At 48.1% G+C, this 23,596-nt stretch overlaps 1 protein-coding gene across 3 annotated transcripts in view; it reads right to left on the bottom strand.

Annotated features, from left to right (window-relative positions):
• Nucleotides 1-23,596, bottom strand: part of RERE (arginine-glutamic acid dipeptide repeats) — a 326,934-nt gene that overhangs the window by 134,545 nt on the left and 168,793 nt on the right. For all 3 annotated transcript variants that reach the window (XM_056865253.1, XM_056865254.1, XM_056865255.1), the window contains exons 4-5: nucleotides 4,029-4,134; nucleotides 2,647-2,743 (exon numbers count right to left, since the gene is read on the bottom strand). In XM_056865253.1, the coding sequence (XP_056721231.1) occupies nucleotides 2,647-2,743; nucleotides 4,029-4,134 (203 nt within the window). The remainder of the gene's footprint in view (nucleotides 1-2,646; nucleotides 2,744-4,028; nucleotides 4,135-23,596) is intronic.

Below are 23,596 nucleotides of genomic sequence, written 5' to 3'. Positions count from 1 at the left end.
CCCGGTCATAAGTCAAATCAAAAAGGCCCATTTTCCGGTTGCAGCTGTAGGTTGATTCAAAGGAAGCAGATTCAGCAAAGCAGCTTTGAAGAGCGAAAACGTCTCCAGATGGTTTTGCTTAAAGCACCATCTGAGCGTTATCGGCAGGGAGATCATTCAGTCCACGTTTTGACAATATCCATGTGCTCTTTCTGCCAGCCTAGAAATGAGATGCGAGATGCCAACGGCTTTTTCATTTAAATGCACCGGGAGCAACGTCTCCTCTGCCGAAGACTAATGTTTGGCTCCCCACTTTTTAAACTAACAAAGGAGGGCGGATCGATCAGCTCACTCTAGGTAGGGCGACAGGAGGGATGATCACAAAAAGCCAGGAAGAACAAGACCCAGAGCGGCTAGCAGGCTCCTTGGTGACTTGAGACAATTCTTGTTCATTTTAGAAGATAGGAGTTTCTAGTCCCCATGAGCAGAGGCAAACTGGAAACTATCAAAGGTAGCCACCTGGGTCAAATCCACAGAGATCCACAGTTTTATCCAATGAATTCTTTGATGGTTGATAGAGAATTGCCTGCCAAAGGAATACTTGCCTAAATACCAAAGATAGTTCAGAAAGCCTGTAAAAACACTGGCAGGTTTATGATGGCCGAATGGATTGTTAAAGGAGTAGGTGCAGCTGAACTCACCTAACCTGAGCCATCTAGTGTTAAGGGGGGGGGGAGCCAGCATAGTATAGTGGTTAAGAGCGGTGGTTTGGAGTGGTGGACTCTGATCTGGAGAACCGGGTTTGATTCCCCACTCCTCCAAATGAGCAGCAGAGGCTAATCTGGTGAACTGGATTTGTTTCCCCACTCCTATGCAATAAGCCTGCTGGGTGACCTTGGGCTAGTCACACACTCTCAGCCCCACCTACCTCACAGGGTGTCTGTTGTGGGGAGGGGAAGGTGATTGTAAGCCGGTACGAATCTTCCTGAAGTGGTAGAGAAAGTCAGCATATAAAAACCAGCTCCTCTTCTTCTAACAATGGTTGCAACTTGCATAACCATGTGAAAAGGCAAAAGAGCTGAAGGAGTAGGAACGAGCCAGCAATTGCTACGAAGGCCAAATCCATGCCTTAAGCTAACACAGTTTTCCCACAGCTATTGCAAAATCACATGCTGGCTGCGCTTCAATTCACCATTGACTTTCACCATCCCCTCAGCCAATACATATAAAAACTCTGCTGGCTTTGGCCCTGGGTCACAAGTTCTGTGAGCCTACCTCTGTCCTGAGTAATATCATCCCTGCTTTGGGATCCCTTCCTTCCCATATTCTTTCCACACTGGACCTGAGGGAACCAACAATACAGATTACCCCTCATGTATTTCTGAACCACCTAAAAGAACACGGCAAGTTAAGCAGCCAGTGAATGTCAGCACCAGCTGCAACCTCGTGGTTGTTCCCAACGTGACCCTCTGGGGCTGCCTGAGATGCTGCTATTCCCAGGGCCAATCTCCAGGATTCACACCAGGAGTCGCACAGCCGAACCGTGAAAGGGAGGGAGGGAGGCCATTCCTGCTCCTTCCCACTCTGTTTCCGAGCACTGCAGAGAACCAGAAGGACTCAGGCGAGCTCTATCTGAAAGATGAAGATGGTTCAGGATGATTCTGATAACGCAGTCCTTAAGTGGGGGGCCACTTTTATAATCTTGGGTCACTTTTGTGATGGCAGCGTTTGCCTCAAAGATGTTTTTTTTTTTCCTCATGCAACTGTTAGCCACTTGGGATATTATAGATAGGATGGAAACATTTTGAAATCAGGAATACCTAAATGTGTGAATATAGGAAGAGAACGGCCAAGTTTTCAAGCCTGACTCTGACACACGTGTTTGGCAAAGCTCCTTGCACACACGCACACCCAGCTGTCTGCATGCGTGTCAGACACCCCTCCAGCCGTTCCCCACTTCCCCTCACACCCTAAAGATGGAAACGAGGAAAAATGGGAGTCGGACACTCAGGCCAACCCCCGTACGTTGTCCCTTCCAACGGTACTTAATTTTCCTGGAAACCACTGCGCTGAGAGCACTTGTCCTTCATACATATAAAGGCTAGAAGAAAGTAGATTCCTTTGAAACGTGGTGTTGGAGAAGAGTGTTAATGGATACCGTGGACTGCCAAAAACAAACAAACAAATCAGTGGGTTCTAGATCAAATCAAGCCTGAACTGACCCTAGAAGCTAAAATGACTAAACTGAGGCTATCGTATTTTGGTCACATTCTGAGAAGACCAGAGTCACTGGGAAAGACGATCATGCTAGGAAAAGTTGAGGGTAGCAGGAAAAGAGGAAGACCCAACAAGAGGTGGACTCAATAAAGGAAGCCACGGGCCTCAATTTGCAAGATCTGAGCAAGGCTGTCAAAGAGAGGACATTTTGGAGGACTTTGATTCATAGGGTCGCCATGAGTCGGAAGCGACTTGATGGCACTTAACACACACACAAAAAGGCTGGGGGGGGGGGAATCACTGCAGGCGCCAGAGACCTGCAGAATGCAGCCAGATCAGCAATGAAGATTTGCCCAGAAAATTTTCCAATGCCAAAACCTAAACGGGGTGCTATATGGTATATTTATCAGAGCAAAGGGCTCGCTCCACTAAGGCCTTGCTGTGGCTTACCTGAGAGCAGCGGCGTGGTAGGTGTCGACGTAGTCCGAAATGAAGAGCTCTCGGTTCTTGATCACCGGGTCCGTAATGACCAGCTCACGCCCAGAATCTGCGAGAGCAGAGAAACCAAGTTTAGCCGTGACGCTCCGACGGCACCGACGTCGGCTACGGCTCAAGGCGCACGCAGCTAAAGCAGAGACTTCAGGCGAACCGGGCGATATGTTGAGGCGCTCGATTTGTCCTGGGACTGCAGAGCCGGGCAACAGTTTTTGGTCACAATCAGCTTTTTGCAAGCACTGTCCCAAGAGGGGGAAACTAAATTTAAAATTACTTAACATACTGGTTTGTTTTTTAAACCCGTGTTTATTGAGATTATTCTATATGAAGCAGAGATGTTTCATGTAATTGTGTGAGAGTATGCATACGTCTGAAGTGCGGGAGTGAATGATAAGTTTTCTTTAATCCCACGCCATTCAAAGTGCACAACTGATCCCGCCCCATTCGTTGCTTTTTCCGATATGCATTACTAAATATGACATCTAGGATGCAGCAAGGTCAGAACAGAGCATATGCACACAGCACAAGATACTGTGGCCTGAATCCAGCCAACATTTCCATCCTGTCTCACCTAGCTCAGTTCCGCAGGGCCTGTAAAAAGGAGATGCTCTGCCAGGCCTGTGGTTAAGGACAGCAACAGCCCATACGCTGGCCTCCCTCCCTTTTCTCCTTTTCCTCCTTTCTTTCTCTCTTTTTCTCCCTTCCCATTCCTCTTTCCCCCTTTCTCCCTCCCCTTTCTCTTTTCCTTTTTGGATGCACAAGCAAACAAACAAATATGGCCCCGGTCACTCATTTTTAGGTATCCCATCTTTGTCCCTCCTCTAATCTACATCGGACAACAATGGGGGTGCCATATTTTAATGGAAAAATGGGGGGAAATCCTAGAATTTTAACAGAGCTGATTTTTATGTTAACTAAAAGTGATTTTATTATCATTGAGTGTATTATGATTGATGGATTGTAGCATGCTGGAAGCGACCCTGAGGCCGGTTTTGCCAGGGGAGGGCAGGGTACAAAATGAATGAATGAATGGATGGATGAATCTCCTTACTGCAGGTCCTGTCCCACATGGCTTTTTGTCTGTGCAAGTCCTTTGATCTCTAGCATAGTTTTCTTGGGTGATCAAAGGGGATCACCCTTTCTTACCAGCAGAAAACCAGGTCAAATCCAATCTCCTGCGTACCTAGGATCTGTTCTGACTTTCTGAACTCATGGAGTCAGGAGGTGTGGCCAGCAGGAACGACCCCCACACCAGCCCCCTCCCCAATGTGCTTTTATCAAGTGATACAATTAGTGAACAGTAAAAGTTCCTTTGAATAGCTGGAGATCAAGCTTACCATTCTCATTGTGTCGGTCCTGCACTAAATGTTGGTAGACGGAATCTGGGACTTCAGACTGGCGATAGTACCATTTGACGTTCATCAGAAGGTGGTCCCGTTTGCTCTGGAAGAGAAGAGCAAAAAAATGTAGTTACAGAACAGGCGAAGCGGACAACACGTCCCACGTGTTTTTGCAATGCAAAGGACACAAGCATGGATGAGCTGTAAGAAAGATCATATTCCCCATCAGTGCAGGAAAGTCAGAACCCACAAGTGGTGTAGCACTCAGTGGTGCTATGGTTTTGCCCTCTGGTTCCGCATAATGACGCCCCCCCAGTATATAAGCACACAAGACTCCATCTAACAAGACCCTCTCCTGATAACACACAAGTCACATACACATACACACAAAAACACGATTTGCCTTATACTGAATCAGACCCTGGGTCCATCAAAGTCAGTATCGTCTACTCAGATTGGCAGCGGCTCTCAGGCAGAGGTCTTTCACATCACCTGCTTGCCTAGTCCCTTTAACTGGAGATGTCAGGGATTGAACCTGGGACCTTCTGCATGCCAAGCAGATGCTCTACAAACTGAGCCACAGCCCCTCCCCAGTTCATGTTCCTTGAAGCTCACACTGGAAAACCTGGCCCAGAAACTCTCACTTCAAGCAGTTCATCACTTGAAAATTAGGCCCTGAAAAACATTTCTCATTCTGAGTCTTCACCATGAAGGCTAGGCACTCAATAGGATGAAATAAGACTACCTCAATTCTTTCCTAGACCTAAGCAAGTGTGGCCTGTTTGTATAACATACATGAGCGTTGATACCTCTGAAATCCCCAAGCTCAGTTTCATTTATTTATTTCACTGATATTCTGCCTTTATCGCTGCACCAGTGGGGTGTAAACTGGAGACCTCCTAGCTTGAGACAAACCCCAACTGGTGGGGATATCTAAATTGCTTTCTCGCCTACCAAACCCGGATAATACTAAACCAAGATCAAGGTGGGGTTTTTTGTTTTTGTTTTTGCTCTACTCCCAACACCATAAACTTCAATTTGTCACTGATGAGGATGAATGAGGAACAGATTTTAGACTTAATAAACTAGGTACCCTTCAACCTTCGCATCACTCCTAAAGAGAAGGAGGAGGGAGTCAGCAAGCATGAAAATAAACCTGGCTCGCTCTTGCTATTACAAAACTATAGACTGCTTGCAACATCTGAATGTGGCCTTTGAGTCTTGGTTTGAGGACAACCAACAAATCAATGTCGGCCTGTCAGATTCGGATGCCGCAATAAGTTCTGGTTGAGATTCAGAGTAACTCTAACACTCTCCTTTCAAAATACTCTCACAAGCCACCAGAACAATGAAATCAACCCCTCAGAAAGGGCGCTTTGAAGACCGTTGTGGTGTAAAGGTTAGGGCTCACTTCAAACTCCAGCACTCAGAAGTGCCTGCCCCTCAGGAAGTAGGACGGGCATTTTCCTAAGACAGGCACAGTCTTCAGTCGGGCTCCGAGGGTTCATACATGGTTTCAAACCACCGCAGCCCAAGGAATGCAGAGAAGTGGACAAACCAACTGGGATAACCTGAGGCCACCACCACTATTTGCTGTATCAAAAACCCGCACAACCAACTCTGATCCCTTCTGGAAAGCAGCTGCTGTGACCATGGAGCCCCCCCAGCCAGATGTTGCTGCCTCCTCAGGGCAAAGGCTGGTCCATGTGCTGCCATTTACAAGACCTTGAAGGAGTCCTCAGAAGTCATGTGATCTGGAAACTTTGCACGTTTGGAAGTTTCTAACTGGTCCCAAAGACATAAAGCAAGCCCCAAACAGGTTATTAAATTGAGACATCCATTAAATTAAAGTTTCCCTAGCAGCTCTTTAAGATTTGTCAAAGAGGTTGCGCTCAGAATACTAGTGAATACAAGACCAGGGCCTTTTCAGTGGTCAACTAACAGCACAGAAGCCGCTTTCTCTGAAGACCCATCTTTTCTCCATCTCTTGCCCACAAATGCCTAACAATTTTTTTTCAAGTCTTGTCTTAACTCTCATAACTGAAGGCTTTTTCCCCCTGTTCCCTCGGGGGTTTATGACTGGAATCTAATCCTTCGGAGCTTGCTTGTTTTACGATGCTTTAAATGCTTTTGAATTATTTATAGGGTTTGGTTGTTGTTTTTTCACTCTGTAAGCTGCTTTGGGAGCACGTGGCTAAAAAGAGGTTTTTTTTTAAAAAAAAACAGAAAATAAATGCAGCATTATTTGGGCATGGTACTGCCCAATGCCAGTGCCAGCTTTACAAGTAATGCTAAGACGTTTTTCAGTTTGCTCAGCTTTACAAGTAAAGCATGGATCCTTGTGTCTCAAAGATAGAAAGCACATGCAATACTGGGAAACGTCCACCTAGTGGCAGCATTACGCCAGGGAACAAAATTAATAAGCCCTTCCTGAGCTGTTATGAGCACCTGGGCTTGATACGTTCAAACTGCAACAGCAGTGTCTAACTTGTACAAGCTTGGAGAGAGAATCCAGCATTTCAAAGGAGGAAGCAAAAGAAAGAAAAAAGGCCCCTATGATGCAATAAAAGCAGAGCTCTAGGAAGCGCCTGTGGTCAGTGGAAGAACACTTGCTTTGCATGCAGAAGGTCCCTGGTTCAATCCCCGCCACCTCTGGCTGAATGATCAGGCGGGCGGGGTTGGGAAAGACCTGACTCTGCCGGGAAGCTGCTGCAAGTCCGAGTAGGCAATTCTGAGCGAGATGGACCCATGATCTCACTCAATACATTGTATATTTGGGAGGGGCCGTGGCTCAGTGGTAGAGCATCTGCTTGGCATGCAGAAGGTCCCAGGTTCAATCCCCGGCATCTCCAGTTAAAGGGACTAGGCAGGTAGGAGATGTGAAAGACCCCTGCCTGAGACCCTGGACAGCCGCTGCCAGTCTGAGTAGACAATACTGACTTTGATGGACCAAAGGTCTGATTCAGTATAAGGCAGCTTCATGTATTCATATTCAGTCACCTACAACAATGCTTTATTTCTGATAGGAGACTGGGACAGGCTGGGGCAAAAAGCAAGCTTCCTGGAACATTTGGCCCTTGCAAGCTATTTCCAAATGCTCCTGGTCAAGTTGGATATTTGTTAGGCACGTAGCAGCTAACTGCAGCCTTACACAGCAAGATTCAGAGCTGCCTCGGTTTGCTCTGAAAACCACCAACTACCTCACCCTGCGACCTCAGGGCACAACCAGAACCTCTGCTGGCTTCGTCAAGAAGTTGCAGGGCACCCTGGCATGGTGCTTAGGAAAACAGGCCATGCTGAAAGCACCATGAGATCCTGGGTGCATGCTGCTTCCAAGGCCACAGATGAACACATGAAGCTGTCTTCTGCTGAATCAGACCATCGGTCCACCTATGTCCGAATTGTCTACTTAGAGTGGAAAAGGCTTTCCGGGGTCTCAGAGTAAGATTCTTCACATCACCTCCTACCTGATCTTTTTAACTGGAGAAGCAGGGACCTCCTGAATGCCCAGCAGAGGCTCTGCCACGGAGTCCCTGGCCCCTCCCCATGCCCATCCACCAGCAGCACCGGGGAGTGGGTGGTAATGAATACTTCTTGAGCGACAGCTGATGTTCCAGGTATTTGGAACCCAAGACTTCCTGGGGGGCCTCCCCCATCAAAAAGGCAGCCAGTCTGCTTCCCACACTGGCCCGCCTGAAACTTCACAGCTTCAGACGCAGAACCACAGGCACCAACTTAGGGTTGCCAGGTCCCCGCTGACCACCAGCAGGGGATGGGAGGGGGTACGGTTGCCAGATCTGGGTTGGGAAACTGCAGGAGAGTTGGGGATGGGGCCTGGGGAGGACAGGGACCTCAGCGGGTACAACGCCACAGAGTCCACCCTCCAAAGAATCAATTTTCTTCAGGGGAACTGATCTCTTTGGTCTGGAGATGAGCTGTAATTCCAGGGCATCCGCAGGTCCCACCTGAAGGCCTGTATCCCTACCCCAAGTCGAGTTGCCAATTCAAAAATTGTTCATGTTGATAAATCTCTACCGATGGCTTTTGGCCTGAGATGTATACGCAGCATGTGGCAAGGCTCTTTGCTAACCATTTTGTAGAGGAGGAGGAAAGAGCTGTCCCCGCCCCCAACCGGCAAATCCCCATCTTGACAGAAAGCCCGTCTCCAACTGTTCCCACCCGCCTCTTCTCAGCATGCCTCTCCTAGCTGCCTTACATCCGTTTCCAAAACGAAATGGGCTGGCAGCAGAAGCAGGCGAGAGCAGCTGGGACCCGGAAGGAGATCAGAGAGGCTGCCTGGAGAGAAGGAAAAGGAGGGCACCCTTCTTTCAAGCCCGTTTTTCAACAGCGCTTTCATCAATCCAGGGAGCTGGACTCACTCGGAGCGCCAGCAGCAGAGGAAAAGGAGAATCTGGCGGAATCTGTGGCAGGCTCTCTGTGCCCCTTGGACATACCTGCTGCTGGCTCAGCTACCTGCGGGGCTCTCTGCCACATACCCACTGCTTCTTCTTAAATTGTAACGTCTTAACCTCTGCAGCGTGCAGCGCCTACAAATATAACTGCTTCTGCTGCCGGTTTTGTGCAGATCATCCCTTTCTAGGGTGGAAAGGTGGAAGATGCACAGTACAGATGGTGAAGGGAATAATCAGATCCCCAAAGTCATATTTAGCATGTCTATAGAGCTTCCTGTGTTTGAAGCACTCCCCATATGCTATCATGTTGCGCCGAAGAAAGGCAGGCCTATATTACCACTGCTGTACTGCGGACAGGGGCTAGGGCCAAGAGAGAAAGGTGCCTGCCTCGGGCCACTGAATAAGCTCGGAGAAGACATGAGATTTGAACCAGGGACCTCCCGGATCGCAGCTAACCGCTACATCACACCAGCCTCCAATCCACAACTGAAGCAACTGAAGACACTAACAAGCTGGTACACTTTACAGTAGCAGTTGCTGGCAAAATAAAATGTACGTGGAGTGGCAGTGTAGCTGCAATCCTGTAAGTCCCCAGTTCAAATCCTGCTTGCTGCCTCAAATGCATTCAGTGGCTACTTCTCTCCCTGCTTCAGCTCCCCCATCGGCCATTCAGGGGTTACAATACATGCTGCCTATCTTACCAAGTTTGAAATAAGGACTACAAGAATATCATGTGTGTCAAGACCCTTGAACAACGAAAGTGCTATCAGCACATGGGAACAGTTGGCATCTGGGAGGTCAGCAGGCTACAGCCCGCCCTCTTGCAACTACACCTTCACTGCCACAAAGGGTAGAAACTTGTCCTTATTCTTTTGAATATAAGTATAATTTATTGTCAGGAAATGGAATTTTCTCTCCATGATCACATTCTACACTTCTTTGCAACATCAGCATACACACAGCCCTGACTAATGGTTTTCCTATGCCTACTGGCTTTTGTTAAGCAGAAACCAGAGGGTTCTTGGATGGTTTCAGAAGCTAATAATCATGCCAACCACAGAAAACGAAGCAGGCCCCCCTCTTCATGAGAAGTCTGGCAGAGCCCAAGAAACCTCTTGGTGGTCCACAACACCATGGGGGACACACTGGACTGAGTTTGCTTGAGGGAATACACATACACAAGTCTGTATGTGAGAGCCAGCGTGGTGTAGTGGTTAAGAGCAGTGGTTTGGAGCGCTGGACTCTGATCTGGAGAACCAGGTTTGATTCCCCGTTCCTCCACATGAGCGGCAGAGGCTAATCTGGTGAACTGGATTTGTTTCCCCACTCCTACACACGAAGCCAGCTGGTTAACCTTGGGCAAGTAACAGCTCTCTTAGAGCTCTCTCAGCTCCACCTACCTCACAGGGTGTCTTTTGTGGGGAGGGGAAGGGAAGGTGATTGTAAGTCGGTTTAAGTCTCCGTTAAGTGGCAGAGAAAGTCGGAATATAAAAACCAACTCTTCTTCTTCTGTGCAATGCTAGAGAGAGAGAAGGGCACTTGGCTAACCCCGTTCCCTATCCCATTTCAGTCTGAGGGACTGCCAGGGCCAACCTCAGAACAAGCACCAAGACAAGAATTGGACCCAGAGATCTAGCAGGAGCAACAGCAGCTTAAATGCACAGGCCCCAGCCTCCCCAAAAAATTAAAAAAACCGGAGGGCTCAGCATTTGTTCCACCATGGTGGCTTGCTGCCTTCGGGCTCTGCATTCTCCTCCACGCCAGCACAGCAGGAGGTACTTAAAAGATCCCCGTGCAGAAAATCCCCAAACAAAAAACCTTTTGCTGTTTAGAACCAAAGCACAAAATAACCAGTTACATTTAAATCCCCTGACAGATGATGCAACTGAAAATGTGCTGACGTGCTAATTTGCTGCAATCTGCTCTCGGTCTGATATCAGAAAGCGTTCCTCTTGCAAATCACGGCTCCCCTTTAAGGTATCATGTCCCAGTGATTGCTTCTTTTGTGTCCAATTAATTCAAAAGGCTTAACCGTGGAAATCAGGCTCTTCCTCTGGCACAGCAACGCTGCTTGGGGTGTGTGCGCGGAAATCTGATCTAGCTGGAAATATCAGTGTCTAATAATCATATATTTTGCCTTACAGTTAAAAGCCCTCATTGAACTAAAATTGCTCAACAGCGAATCATGTGGTTAGGGGAGACTAAAAGGCCGTCTGGGTATACATACACACACACCCATTACAGCCTTTTCTCTCCCCCCGCCCCCGCCGCCGTCACATATGCAAAAATCCAGCTGCTAGCCTGGGAGATTTCACAGGTCTTCAGAATTTTATAGGGGAATTTCTTGGCTCAGGTGTTCATTACTGACCCGAATTCAAATCTGTCTGTAAAAACTCAGTTTTAGCTCTGACTCAAAAACCATAACGCAAACCAACCAACCAACCATAAGGCGGGGGCCAAGACAATTCATGCCAACTGCTTACCAGTACGTACACAGTTCTTCAAGTGGCATCGGGTAACCCATTTTGTCGAGATTCTGGATGCAAACTAGTATGAGGGGGCCAGCATGTACCCCAAAGCTTCCCCCCCCCCAGAAGTCTAAGTTATTTGGGCAAAAGGACCCCCATGGCCGCCTACAAAAAGGCTGTGGGGCTCCTGAGTTGCAGAAGGAGGTGGGACCGAGCTGGTCCCTGTGAGAGGCAGGAGAAGAACCAGAGTGAAGAGAACGGGTGATTCCGGGCAGGAACAGGAAGTTAAAATTGATCCTGCCTACCCTGACTACAGGAAGGGGAATCACCCGTCTCTCCAGATGCCCTCCCCCTCAGAGTGAGAACGAATGGCTCCCCCAGCCTTCCAGGCAGGTTCTGGCCACGTCGACCCCTCTCAGTTAAGCTCAGGCTCCAAGAGAGAAATAAAAGAGGTGGAGAGACTTGAACAGAATGCTAAATAAAGGGGGAGCTCTCTTTTCACATGCACACTCAGGTATCTCACCCCCTTCCTCCAAGCTGGGTCCTATAAAAGCGAGCCGTTTTGCAAATTTTGCAATTAAAAACCACCCCCAAAAGCTTTTTGTTTTGTTTTTGGCACCATCATATAAAAGCGTACGAAGCTGCCTTATTCCGCAGCAAACTGTCGGTCCTGCAAATTGCACAGGGGGTGGACTAGATGACCCTGGTGGTCCCTTCCAACTCTTATGATTCTGTGGTCCGTCTACCCCCGTATTTATCTCCTCTGACTAGCAATGGGTCTTGAGAGCCTCCCTTCCAGCCTCGCTACCCAAGATGCCAGAATTCAGTTTGGGAAATTGTGTGGGAAAACGCTGTGCCATAGCCAGAGCAATGGACGAACTGGGGAGAAGACGACAAAAACCCTCTGCGCAAACCCTTTTGCTTCTTTAGCTGCTGGCGGGGGTGGAGAGTGGTATGACAGATGCCCGGAGGCCCATGGAAATCAACTTCTGGCTGCCAAGTATGTGCTTGGCGGTCTATTTTGTGGTCACTTCAGTAGTGGACCGTGGCTATTTTATAGATTTTGAAAACTGCCTCGAAAGACGCATAGGATGGAAAGGCACAGGGTAACAATTGGCATTACCGCACTTTGTATTCCCAGCGATGTATTAAGAGTTTGAAAATGTTATAAAAAATATTGCTTTAAAAGGGTTTTTGGATACCACGTCTTATAAATGGTTGGAAGACGTCTTCACAGCTAAAGGGGCCAAACAAAGTGTGAACAGTATTTTTTATAACGTTTTCAAACTCTTAATACATCGCTGGGAATACATAGAAAGTGTGAACAGTATTTTTTATAACGTTTTCAAACCCTTAATACATCGCTGGGAATACAAGTGCGGTAACCCCCAATATCTAAAATAAAAACCCAACGGAGCTTGGACGCTTCCCCAGTCAAAGTCCGATTAGGCCTCAACAAGTTTTCGTCACCTCTAGCAGCCGCCCCAAAAATGTAGCAACCAGATTTATATTTCAGCCTTTAGTATTCAGAGAGCCAGCGTGGTGTAGCGGTTAAGAGCGGCGGACTCCAATCTGGAGAGCTGGGTTCGATTCCCCACTCCTCCACATTAAACCTGCTGGGTGACCTTGGGCTAGTCACAGCTCTCTCCAAACTCTCTCAGCCCCACCTACCTCACAAGGTGTCTGTTGTGAGGAGGGGGAGGGAAGGTGATTGTAAGCCGCTTTGGGACTCCTTATGGTAGAGAAAAGCAGTGTATAAAAACCAACTCTTCTTCTTCTTCCACATTTTAATGACTATACTTTTTCATTATTGCTACCACAAATCCTAATCCGAAAATCTACACGGTTTCTTGTCTTTTTTAAAGCTACAACAAAAGCGTTGTCGTATAGGGGTAACCCTAGCTGTTAAAAGCTCACCTCTATCCCTTGCATAAGCAAGCTTTATACTTGTACGGCGTATCACGAGGCATTTGCAATAAATGACTAATGAAAAAAACAACCAGGCCCACCATGAAATTTCTAGGTGCCCTGGCGCCCTGGCACCTGGGATTTGTCAAGCCCCAGATTAGATGGCAGAGAATCTGTCTTCCTGCCTCCACCCCTTCCATCAGTCACAATTGGTCAGTGGGGGGGAAAGCAAGACATACACCTGGGTTAGCATGGCTACATACGCTTTGTAAATGACCAGCCCTTCCAACAACACAACTGCGAGGCAGCCACTGTCTTCTGGCTCTTGTCCTCTTAACCTGAACCAAAGACTGCACCCTTTAAACCTGTTAGTGTTATCTAATGACTGTTCCATCTACAAGAGCTTTTCTAATAGAAACAGGCCTCGATGGCTTATCTCGGCACACAAGCCAGGCCTCAAAGAACCGCTGGCTTGATTGAGCGCCGTAATGGAAGGCAGGAAATGAGAAGGCTTGGTTAAGCCGTGGATAATCGATCAGTGTATTCAGTGAACTGTGAGCTGAGGGAGGGAATAAGCTGCTTGGGGCATCCAATATTGTTGCTGGCAGGACAAAGTCCCATTTCTGTGATCTACTTAGAGGGAAAGAATCCTTTATTAACAAAACAAGGTATGTCGTTTCCCAGCCCCGTGAAGCTCAATAATGCTTCGGATATTTGCAATTGTTTATTGTGGGGGGGAAAGCATTCATGCTTCCGCTCTCCATTTGGGGTGGGGAATTCTTTAATTCAGACCGATTTTTGGTATTAATTCTCACAAACCCAAGACAAATATTCCACTTGCCATTTCTGCCACCTTCCCCAGTCTAGTATTATGCTCAGCCGATGCACAGATGCACATGGAATGCACGGCTTTCTATGTGTGTGAGACACATCTGAACTAGAATCAAGTCTCAGATCAACTTGCAGGATTATTCTCAAGTTTTGAACTATTGACACCTTACAGGTTGACAAAGGAGACAGCTGCAAAGCATAGAATTCTCTTGGGACTGACGGTTCTCGTTAGAATACCAGGGATCCTATTTGACACCCCCCCCCAAAAAAATGATTCTGGCCATGTTTCTAGAGATAAAGGTGAACACAGAATAGCAGACTAATATACACACCTACCAATTTATAGTTCAGAACATATTTTAGGTAGGATTTCTGAAAAACAGTCCTTTAAAGATGCGCTTTTCATTCACTTTGTTGATTTCGAAAACCCCTGCAAACTACTTTGTAAAAAATTTCTAGCTGCTCTTGGATTTATTGAACTGTGTGCTTGTTAAAGTTGTGAGCATGGCTGCCCTCACAACAGTCATTAGTGTGGAGTTATTCAGGAGCATCTGCTTCTGCTCCCTGCTATCCACACATAAAGAAACGATGCTTGCACTCAGATTGACCAATGCTAAGCTACAGCTCAGTGGCTAGGTTTGCCAACCTCCAGGTAATAGCAGACGATCTTCTGCTATTACAACTGATCTCCAGCCGATAGAGATCAGTTCACCTGGAGAAAATGGCCGCTTTGGCAATTGGACTCTATGGCACTGAAGTCCCTCCCCTCCCCAATCCCCTCCCTTCTCAGGCTCCTCCCCAAAAACCTCCCGCCGGTGGCGAAGAGGGACCTGGCAACCCTACCAGCGGCGGAGCACATGCTTTGAATGTCTGTAGGAGGCCCGTGGTTCAGCCTCTGGCATCTCCAGTTAAAAGTGATCTACAGCATAAGAGCTTGGAATTATTTTGGCTGCACTCTAGGAAAACCACGGCAAATGGAAGATCCAGCTAGCAAAAAATAAATAAATTTGGTCATAGAACTGATCAATTTCTTTAAAAAGTATTTGTTTATTATAATAGATAAATTGTCAGTCACTCTCAATCTAAGTAAAATACAAATTCGTTAACTGTGATGTGAAACAGCAACAGCTTAAAAAATCTAATAAATTTTAAAAATTATTTATTTAAAATTTAAATGCATGTAAATAAATTTATTTATTTTATTTAGGGTGGTCCTAGGCAATGACTTTTGCCATCGACTTTTGCCATGTTCCTAGGGATGGCTGCAGGGAGAGTGGGTAGCCAGTAGGGGGTGGTTGGCTATGAGGCTACGTCTGCCCATCAAGCCTGCCCCAGCAGGGGATGGGGGTTGAGGAGGGGAGATCAGCCCTTAATCCGGCCCTTAGTAACAAATGACACCATAATGAAGGGGAGGGGGGGGAAGCTGCCACTTTACACAGTGGCATTTTCAACTTCCCAAAATATCTGACAATGTTTGATCAGTATCTCAACCTAGTAAATGTTGGGTTAACTGGACCAACTATTGGGTAGTACTGTCATGGTATTATAAAGCTCCTTAGAGGAGAACACAGATGATCCCAGGTTCATTCCATCCTGAGTAGCAGGGCTTAGAAAGAGCTCTCGTTGAGGCCCACAGAGGACCTGCCGGTCATTTAAGCCATACTGGGGTAGATGCACTTGTTTATTTAACTCTGCAGAAGGCTACTTCGTCAGTTCAAACAGGTACAAAGATATATTTCTCTCTAGGGAGGACTGAAGTCTGGCCCGAATGCTCACCGTATCCTCTGTGCACATCAAGAGCTCACTTTCACACATCTCCCATCCTAAGAACATCAGAAGCACCCTGATGCGTCAGACCAGCAGTCTATCTAGTCCAGCATCCTGTTTCACACAGTGGTCAACCAGCAGCCCTGTGGCTCAGTGGTAGAGCATCTGCTTGGCATGCAGAAGGTCCCTGGTTCAATCCCCAGCACCTCCAGTTAAAGGGACCAAGCAAGCAGGTAATGTGAAAGACCCCTGCCTTGAGACCCTGGAGAGCTGCTGCCGGTCTGAGTAGGCAATACTGACTTTGATGGACCGAGGGTCTGATTCAGTACAAGGAAGCATCATGTGTGTTCATGTGAGGGCCAACAAATAGGGCACAACGACAAAGACCCTCCTTTGATGTTGCCTCCTTGCACTGCCTCTGAATATGGAGGTTCTGCAAAAGAAATACAAGTAGGTGGGGCGGGGGTAGGGACGCAATGCCAGGCCCAAGAAGCCCACTAGAGGGGAAGCTATACATTAGGAGAGGGTGGAGGTGGGTCAGAGCAGGCCCGCCTCTACAGAGCATTTACTAAGCGCTGGATTCCCACTGCAATTCCAGGGGACACAGATGGTTCCCCTAGAATCAACACCCAACTAGTTCCAGTCACGGATGGGATAAAAATGCTTTTTGCAGGCACCATTACTAAGAGAACATAAATTTAAGACCCAAGAGCCTCTTCAAAGTTAGCTTCACAAGGCACAAGATTTCATGCAGCTAAGCTCACAACTGCAAGTGCACAAGGAACAGAGCTCCGACCTCGGCGCCAGCAAAAACAGCCTCTCATTTGTTTAAAATACAAGCTATTTCCCTGTGCTCCTTCCATTTCAGCGTGACTGAACTGAAAACCCACAATACCCCTGTGTGCTTACAGAAATGAAGGTACTTCTTCCAAAGTGCAGTTAGGTTTGGATTGCAAGGAAAGCATTTCACCCGCACTGAGCAAAAGTGTGGTGTGCCTGCGTGCGTGTGCGCATAAAAATAAAACGATCTAAAGCTGCTTCACAAAAGGTCACTGGCCGCTGCTTACCACCCCCCTCTCATTTAGTCCCACTGGCATCATTTTGCTCTATTTCCTCCCACCCCGTTTTTGGAATTCCATTCTGTTGCAGATGTTGTCAGATAAGCAAAGCAGGAGAACATGCAAACCTCGCTGCTGACAGCCCTACAACAGTGGGAATAAACCCTAGGGTGCATAAGGAGCTCTATCCAAAGGCGCTCTCCAAAACCTGTGTCTGCCCTCCCTCCAGCAGGGTTGCTGACAGCCACCTAGAAATCAGGACTGGGGGGGTAGCTTCCCTGTCTGTGGGCACGCCAGCCGAGATTGGGACAGGGGCGGCCTCAGTGGGCTCAGCAGTGGAGGGAAAATATCCCCCCCCCCACAAGTTTCATAGGCCCCCACTTGTGTACTTTCAAACTTAAGCTCTCTCAGGTGTAAGAATGAAGGGCATCTCCTTGTTTCGATAGTAAAACAAGTGGGCAGGAGCTACCAGAAGTTTAGAACAAACTGGTATAGGCACTCACCTGAGAAAGGAATAAGAAGGTATTTTTAGATATGCCATGTGCCCTTTCATTGCTTTTAAAACCCTCAAGCTACAGAACTGAACTTTAGATTCTCTCCTTTCGTGCACAATAAAAAGAGCAACTCCAAGGAACAATTTCCCAGCTGCCTGGAGTCTCAGGCATATGCCCCCATGAAATGCATGCTTGTATAAACATAACACGTGTGCCATGCGCACAGAAACACACACACTGAGAAATCTCAATGGCAGACCACCCAGCCCAATGGGATCAGAGTTGGAAAAGAAGCCCAGTCTCTCGCAAGGTGAGATTTGTGATTCGAAAAGTGTGCTTGCCAATGCACGAGACATGCCTCTGGGAAGGTTTCTATCCGCTTGTTGCTTTCAGAGCTCAGAGCCAAGAGTTGTAGAAGATGACGCGAGAAGCCACCAAGAGTGTGGGGGCTCAGGCACGGGCGGGCTTCAAATCATCACATGAATTAAATATTGTACTGTGGGGGGTGGCCAGTAGGTGTGCACAGCGAAAGCTCCCTTACAAATGCAAATGATGTGTGTGCTCTTCAGGGCACTCCTCTTTAACAGGGCAAACTTGATGAGAACAGGGCCTCTAAAACGGGAAGAATCACTCTGATTTCTTTAAAAAGACAACATTATGAATCAAAATTAAGTTTTTGGTCTCTGTCTAGGTTTGTGCTAAGATGCTTCCTCAGTGGGTACCACTGGCCAGAAGCTCATTGGCCTTTCATGACCGGCAGCTAATAGCCGCTGAATAGAGTCTTCACCAGCTAACCTGAACTTCTTAAGTAAATAAGAAAAGCCCTGCTGGATCAGGCCAAGGCCTATCAAGCCCAGCAGTCTGTTCACACAGGGGCCAACCAGGTGCCTCTAGGAAGCCCCTAAACAAGACGACTGCAGCAGCATTGTCCTGCCAGTGCTCCACAGCACCTAATATAAACAGGCATGCTCCTCTGATCCTGGAGATAATAGATATGCATCATAAGAACATAAGAGAGGCCCTGCTGGATCAGACCAAGGCTCATCTAGTCCAGCAGTCTGTTCACACAGTGGCCAACCAGGTGTCTCTAGGAAGCCCAAGAACAAGACGACTGCAGCAGCACCATCCTGCCTGTGTTCCACCTAATAATACAGGCATGCTCCTCTGATCCTGGAGAGAATAGGTATGCGTCATGACTAGTATTCATTTTGACTAGTAGCCATGGATAGCCCTATCCCCCATGAACATGCCCACTCCCATCTTCAAGTTGGCCATCACCACATTCTGGGGCAGGGAGTGCCACAATTTCACTGCTTTTAAAACTCTGGAAGGTGCCTTCTACTAAGGCAGACCACTGGTCCATCCGGACTCCGTGCTATTTTCCAGGACCTTGGGCAGAGAACGGTCTTCCTCAACACCTGCTTCTTTTGAGGGGGCTCTGGGGTATGTGCTCTGCCACTAAGCTCTGGATCCTCCACTCTGTGCGGAGAGAAACTGCTTAGTCAGTGGATGAAGCAACCGAACAGACAAAGGCCAGAGTTTTACAGCTGGGTGAGACCAAACAGCCACGGGGAGGTCTCGAAGCAGGGACTGAACCTGGGACCTTCTGCATGCCAAGCAGATGCTCTGCTTGTTGGCCACAGCCCCTTCCCACTGAGGCGTCCATGCTCAGTCCCTTCCTAGGGAAACTGACCCAGCAGCAGCTGACCCTGCAACGTCCTGCCTCTCACGGAAGCAAGCAGCTGGGGAATGATACAATAGGTGTGATGCTTCTTAAAGCCGTTCAAAGGGCGGCCACAAATATCATTTATGGTCACAGATTCTCCCCCACCCTGTGCTCAGATTACAGATTTGGACCCCACCACCACCCCCAGCCTGGCAGCAAGCTTCATCAACAGCCGCCCTTCGCCACTCCGCCTGATTAACATTTCTACTGCTGAACAAGGCAAGATGCGCCCCGTAAATCATGCACGCTCAATGTCAAGCGCAATAACCAGAACGCTTCCCTAAAACAACTCCCGGTATTACAGGAGCATTTAACTAAGCATTGAATATGTGCCCCAGTAATTAAATTCCATTAAGGCTTCTGCAGCTTTAAGCCTGGAGGAAGGCCGGGCCAAACGAAGACGCCTTTCAGAGGGGCTGCTGACATTTGCCACTAAATGTCATTTCTGGCGTTCGGCTCGCATCTAATTGCCGAACGCCACCAGCCGCAGCATCTATTGCTAACATTAAAACAAGCGGTGCGCAGCAGTGCGCGAGCTTTGAAGCCATCGCAGGCGGCTCTGGCAGATTCCGCACCTTTTTAAATTTCAAGGGGGGCGGAGATCCAGCAACAGCTAGCAGAGGGAGATGCCCTTTTAACAAAAGAGCGCTGATCGGGTTGAAAAGGCCGAAGCGCCGACCAACTGCCACATGCAGACCAGCGGTGGGGAGGCAGGCGAGCTTCTGCAGGGCTATTCAAATATGGCGCCCGTGGTTTCAAAAGTAGTTCACGGCGGCTCCAGCAGAGAGCCATTTCTTCGGGTGAGGCCGTGACAAGCCGCAACACAAGGAGACAGCCAGGGAGTTGGCAGGATCAACAGGGCTGTCCTCTTTGCCCCGCGGGCCGGTTAAGCTACAAGCCAGGTCAGAACAGAACTGAAACTAATGTGGGAAAGCGCATCTGCATTTCAGGACGCCAATTTAAAAAACACAGCGCTGGAAAAGAAGAAGAAAGTTGCGGCAAGGGCAGGAAACTGTGGGCATTCAAAGGAGGTGCATCCAAAACAGCCGGTGCGAAGGAAGGAGGAGAAAGGCATCAACGTTTCAATCAGTAAGATCTTTCGACTTACCAAATTCCAGGAAATATTTACTGGGGTATTTTCAAAGGTTTTGGATGTGGCAACCAGAATTTGCCTCCCCCCACCCCCCACTTTGCACACAGCAGTACCAGACCACCATCGGCTTTTGAAAATACTCTTGGTTTCAAAGGTGGTTTTGCCCTACCACGTGAGGAAGCCACTGTTTCTGAAGCAACCCTGGAGCCCAATTGGAGCACATGGAACTAATTGAGCAGTTCTCTGGACCTTGCGTTACGTTCATGCCGCTTGGTTTCCCAGTGACTGTTGAGCATTTAACTTGGATTCTCCAAGAAAAACCTGAAAGCATGCGTTGGATACAGGTTTACCTCTGCAGGTACCAGGACAGGACTTTGCATTCTGGCAGTCTTTCAAGCCTTTGGTAAAACAGGCTGGCTGCAAAGGCTCATGCTGCGATAAGCAAGTCCACTTCTCTCAAGTGGAGTTTTCCCGAGTTCTCCACCTGCAGAGAACCCTTCCTCTGGTGATGGAAAGCCCCATCATGTTGCAGCTGACTTATGGCCACACTGTACGGTTTTCAAGGCAAGAGATTTAACAGCGGTGGTTTGCCATCGCCTGCCTCTTCACAGCAACCCTGGGCTTCCTTAGTAGACTTCCATCCAAGTACTAACCAGGGCTACGACGACTCAATTCTGGGGCACGTTCTGTGGTTTACACCAAGTGGACTGCAAAACAAAGTTGCACTTACCTGTCACTGTTGTTCATCTAGTAGTCTTCTGTGCAGTCCCACATTGGGACTGCGCATGCGCAGGCTGGGACTGCACATGTGGGACTGCACAGAAGCCACGTCAATGAACCAGATTTACCTGAACCAGGTGCACAACGCTAAAGCCAGTCGTGGACGGACATGCCATCTTTCAGAGAAGCTTGGTTATTGAAAGAAAGACACTCTGACTTGCAACTGAAAATTTCAAAGCAGCACGTGAAAAGTTCAAGAACTGAGGGCAAAATAATAAAAGATCACATAAAACAGGGTCAAACTCAACGAGGCACTGCGAGGTCCATGAATTGCTCTCCCTTGCAACTCTTGCTGGTAAATTTGGATTGGCGCCCTGGCATGTTTCACTCCTCCTCCCCCCCCCCCCGCTGTATTTTTAATCTCAACTGCCCTCCCATTGGAGGGGGGCTAATTGCTTCACTGAAGGAAGCAGGCAGAGCAACTAGTGCATGCATATGTGTGTGGGGGGAAGCATCAGATGCTCCTTCCTGATCCAAATTGTGGTCCCCCGCAGCCACTATTTTCCAGTGCAACGAACAAGGGACCAGAACCTTATCTATTTTAATCCTCGGTTTAGCAGCTAAGTAGGCAGACCGTTCCTTGGGAGAGAGGTTCCCCAGTTTGTTGGCAAATATAGGAAATGCCCCGTTCTGAATTCCGACAATGGGGGCACAGCGACCAGGAGAATCTTAATGGATAGGACGGTCTATACAGCAGCAGGCTATCCGTAAAGGTTTCCAGAGCATTTAGGGCTTGAATGGCCAAATGTAGTTCCTTGCAGGGGGCTTGCCAGCAATATATGCTCTAGGCTTGCAGAAACCTGGGGGTTTCCCACAATATCATCACAGCGTTAAGAGTACTTTGGGGCATTTTTTTAAACTTTAGCTGCTGGGATCTTACTATATGCATTACAATTGAGGGGGGGGGGGACAGCTCACACCTATCCATTTCATGCCCTCTTTGTTTCTTTCACCACCAAGCCAAGAAAGGCATGCGTGGGAAGCGAGTGCACCCGGAGGTCAGGCCCTGCCTAGTCAGAGGTGAAGATTATGCAGTAGACAGAATTACACAGAGTAGCAGGTTACAGAGCCAAATGCAGAGAAGGAGAGAAAGACGGAGGGAGGGAGAGGGGGAGGGAGGGAGGGAGGGAGGGAGAGGGAGAGGGAGAGGGAGAGGGAGAGGGAGAGGGAGAGAGGGAGAGAGGGAGAGAGGGAGAGAGGGAGAGAGGGAGAGAGGGAGAGAGAGAGAGAGAGAGAGAGAGAGAGAGAGAGAGAGAGAGAGAGAGAGATGGCAAAAGCACCGACAGCTGCAGTTTTCAGATGAAAGATTTATGATGCTATTTTACCGCATGCCTACGGAATTTTGCACTTCAGAGTGTGAAATCTTTTTGCTCAGGGGGCCAGGCTGTTTGGGAACTCAAAAAGCTCAGCATTAGAAGGCAGGGGGGGGAATGTTTTGAGCTAAAATGTATAGAGACAGCAACCTGAAATTGTCACTCCGTTTTCAAAAAGACTTTCGGCTAGCCGGTCGTCAGACGTAATGGAACGCGCTGCACCCAGTCACGGTCTGGCTGGGCCGTAATCATCGCCTTTGATCACGTACACAGCTGAGGGAACAGAACCGTCACGCGGCTGCTTCTGTAATACAAATATGTAGAGCAACGCTCACTGTACGCAGCCAGAAGACTTGGCGGCAAATTCAGGGGAAGCCGAGTCCTTTAATAGTGAGGTTATAAAAAAAACATCAGAACAGCAATGTTTCCTAAGGGAGATACCCGTGAGCAACAGACAGTGTTATAGAATATGAACCAACTTTATGTTTTTCCCCCCACTAGGCCTCTAGGCTGAAAGGCGTCAAAAGGAACTGAACTTGCTTAACCGGCACACTTAAACATGTATGAAAGCATGTAGCAAAAATGTTCCATGCGTGGCGGCGCTGTTCCCACTCTTTGCATCCCCTTGCAAATGGTCTGAGAGCGTCTGGCAACCCATCAAGAACGACTTCAACAGCTCGAGGTCACTACTCAAAACTACAGTCAGATACCGAGCATAAATTAATGTCTTTCTGGCTTGACAGTGCCCCAAAGCATGTATATTTTATCATCTTAATTAAGGGGATCTCTGGATAACTCGGGCTGCGCACCCAGGCGCCAGGGCGTCGACAGCTAAAATGTGGTCTGGAAAGAGAGACTCAGAACGCTAAAACTGGCCATCCGGTGCTGCTCTGATATGCTGAAAGCGGGGAGGAAGGTCACAGCCCAGAGGTACCACAGGCATTAAGAACATAAACAGCTACACCACTGCTCCACCCTGCCGGCTCGTTCCTAACCATCTGGTTACCCCATTCTTTCCTCTCCTTAACCCCCTGCCCCCCCCCCGCATCAAGCCCCCTGCCCGTTCCAGCTCCAGCAACTGGAACCATGCAGTACAGCTGCAACAGATAGATTATGGCCCTCAATAGGGCCGTGGCCCAACCCCTGGTGTGTTGCATGAACCACCATTCCCCCTTTCCATCATCATTTAAAGCTAAGCTGCCTTCTAGGGAGCCAGACCACAGCTCCATATGCACCGGAGATGCTGGAGCTTGAACCTGATAACCTGCAGGAAGTAAAATGAGATGTTCCACCAACTACTCAGCTACAGGCCTCTCACTGAGAAAAGTACTTCATAAACCTGCCTCGTTCATTATTTTTGAAACTCAAAAGTTCCATCAATTTCAGGAGTACTTGCTTAGAAGTGAGAAGATTAGGAGCAAGGTTACTTTCCCAGTTCTCACAGTGACTGAACCCCTGGGGAGAATTAAAAGTATGACTGTAGCAAGTTCTGAAACCTTAACAAAAATTAGACTTGTTCTTAATTTTAAGACTGTAGCGCTTCATCCGATTTTTGCTCATCTGGAGGGTGACTAGTGCAGGGCTTGCTAAAGGGAATTCAGGTGGCAAACGGAGAACTTTCAGCAATTATTGCTTTGCAAATGGCTATGACACGGACTGACGCCTCACATTAATAGTGATTCTTCAGCACATGGGGGACAAGAGACCACAACACA

Source organism: Euleptes europaea, chromosome 19, assembly GCF_029931775.1.
Source record: "Euleptes europaea isolate rEulEur1 chromosome 19, rEulEur1.hap1, whole genome shotgun sequence".
Lineage (NCBI taxonomy): Eukaryota > Metazoa > Chordata > Lepidosauria > Squamata > Sphaerodactylidae > Euleptes > Euleptes europaea.
This window is presented reverse-complemented; position numbering and strand designations above follow the sequence as displayed.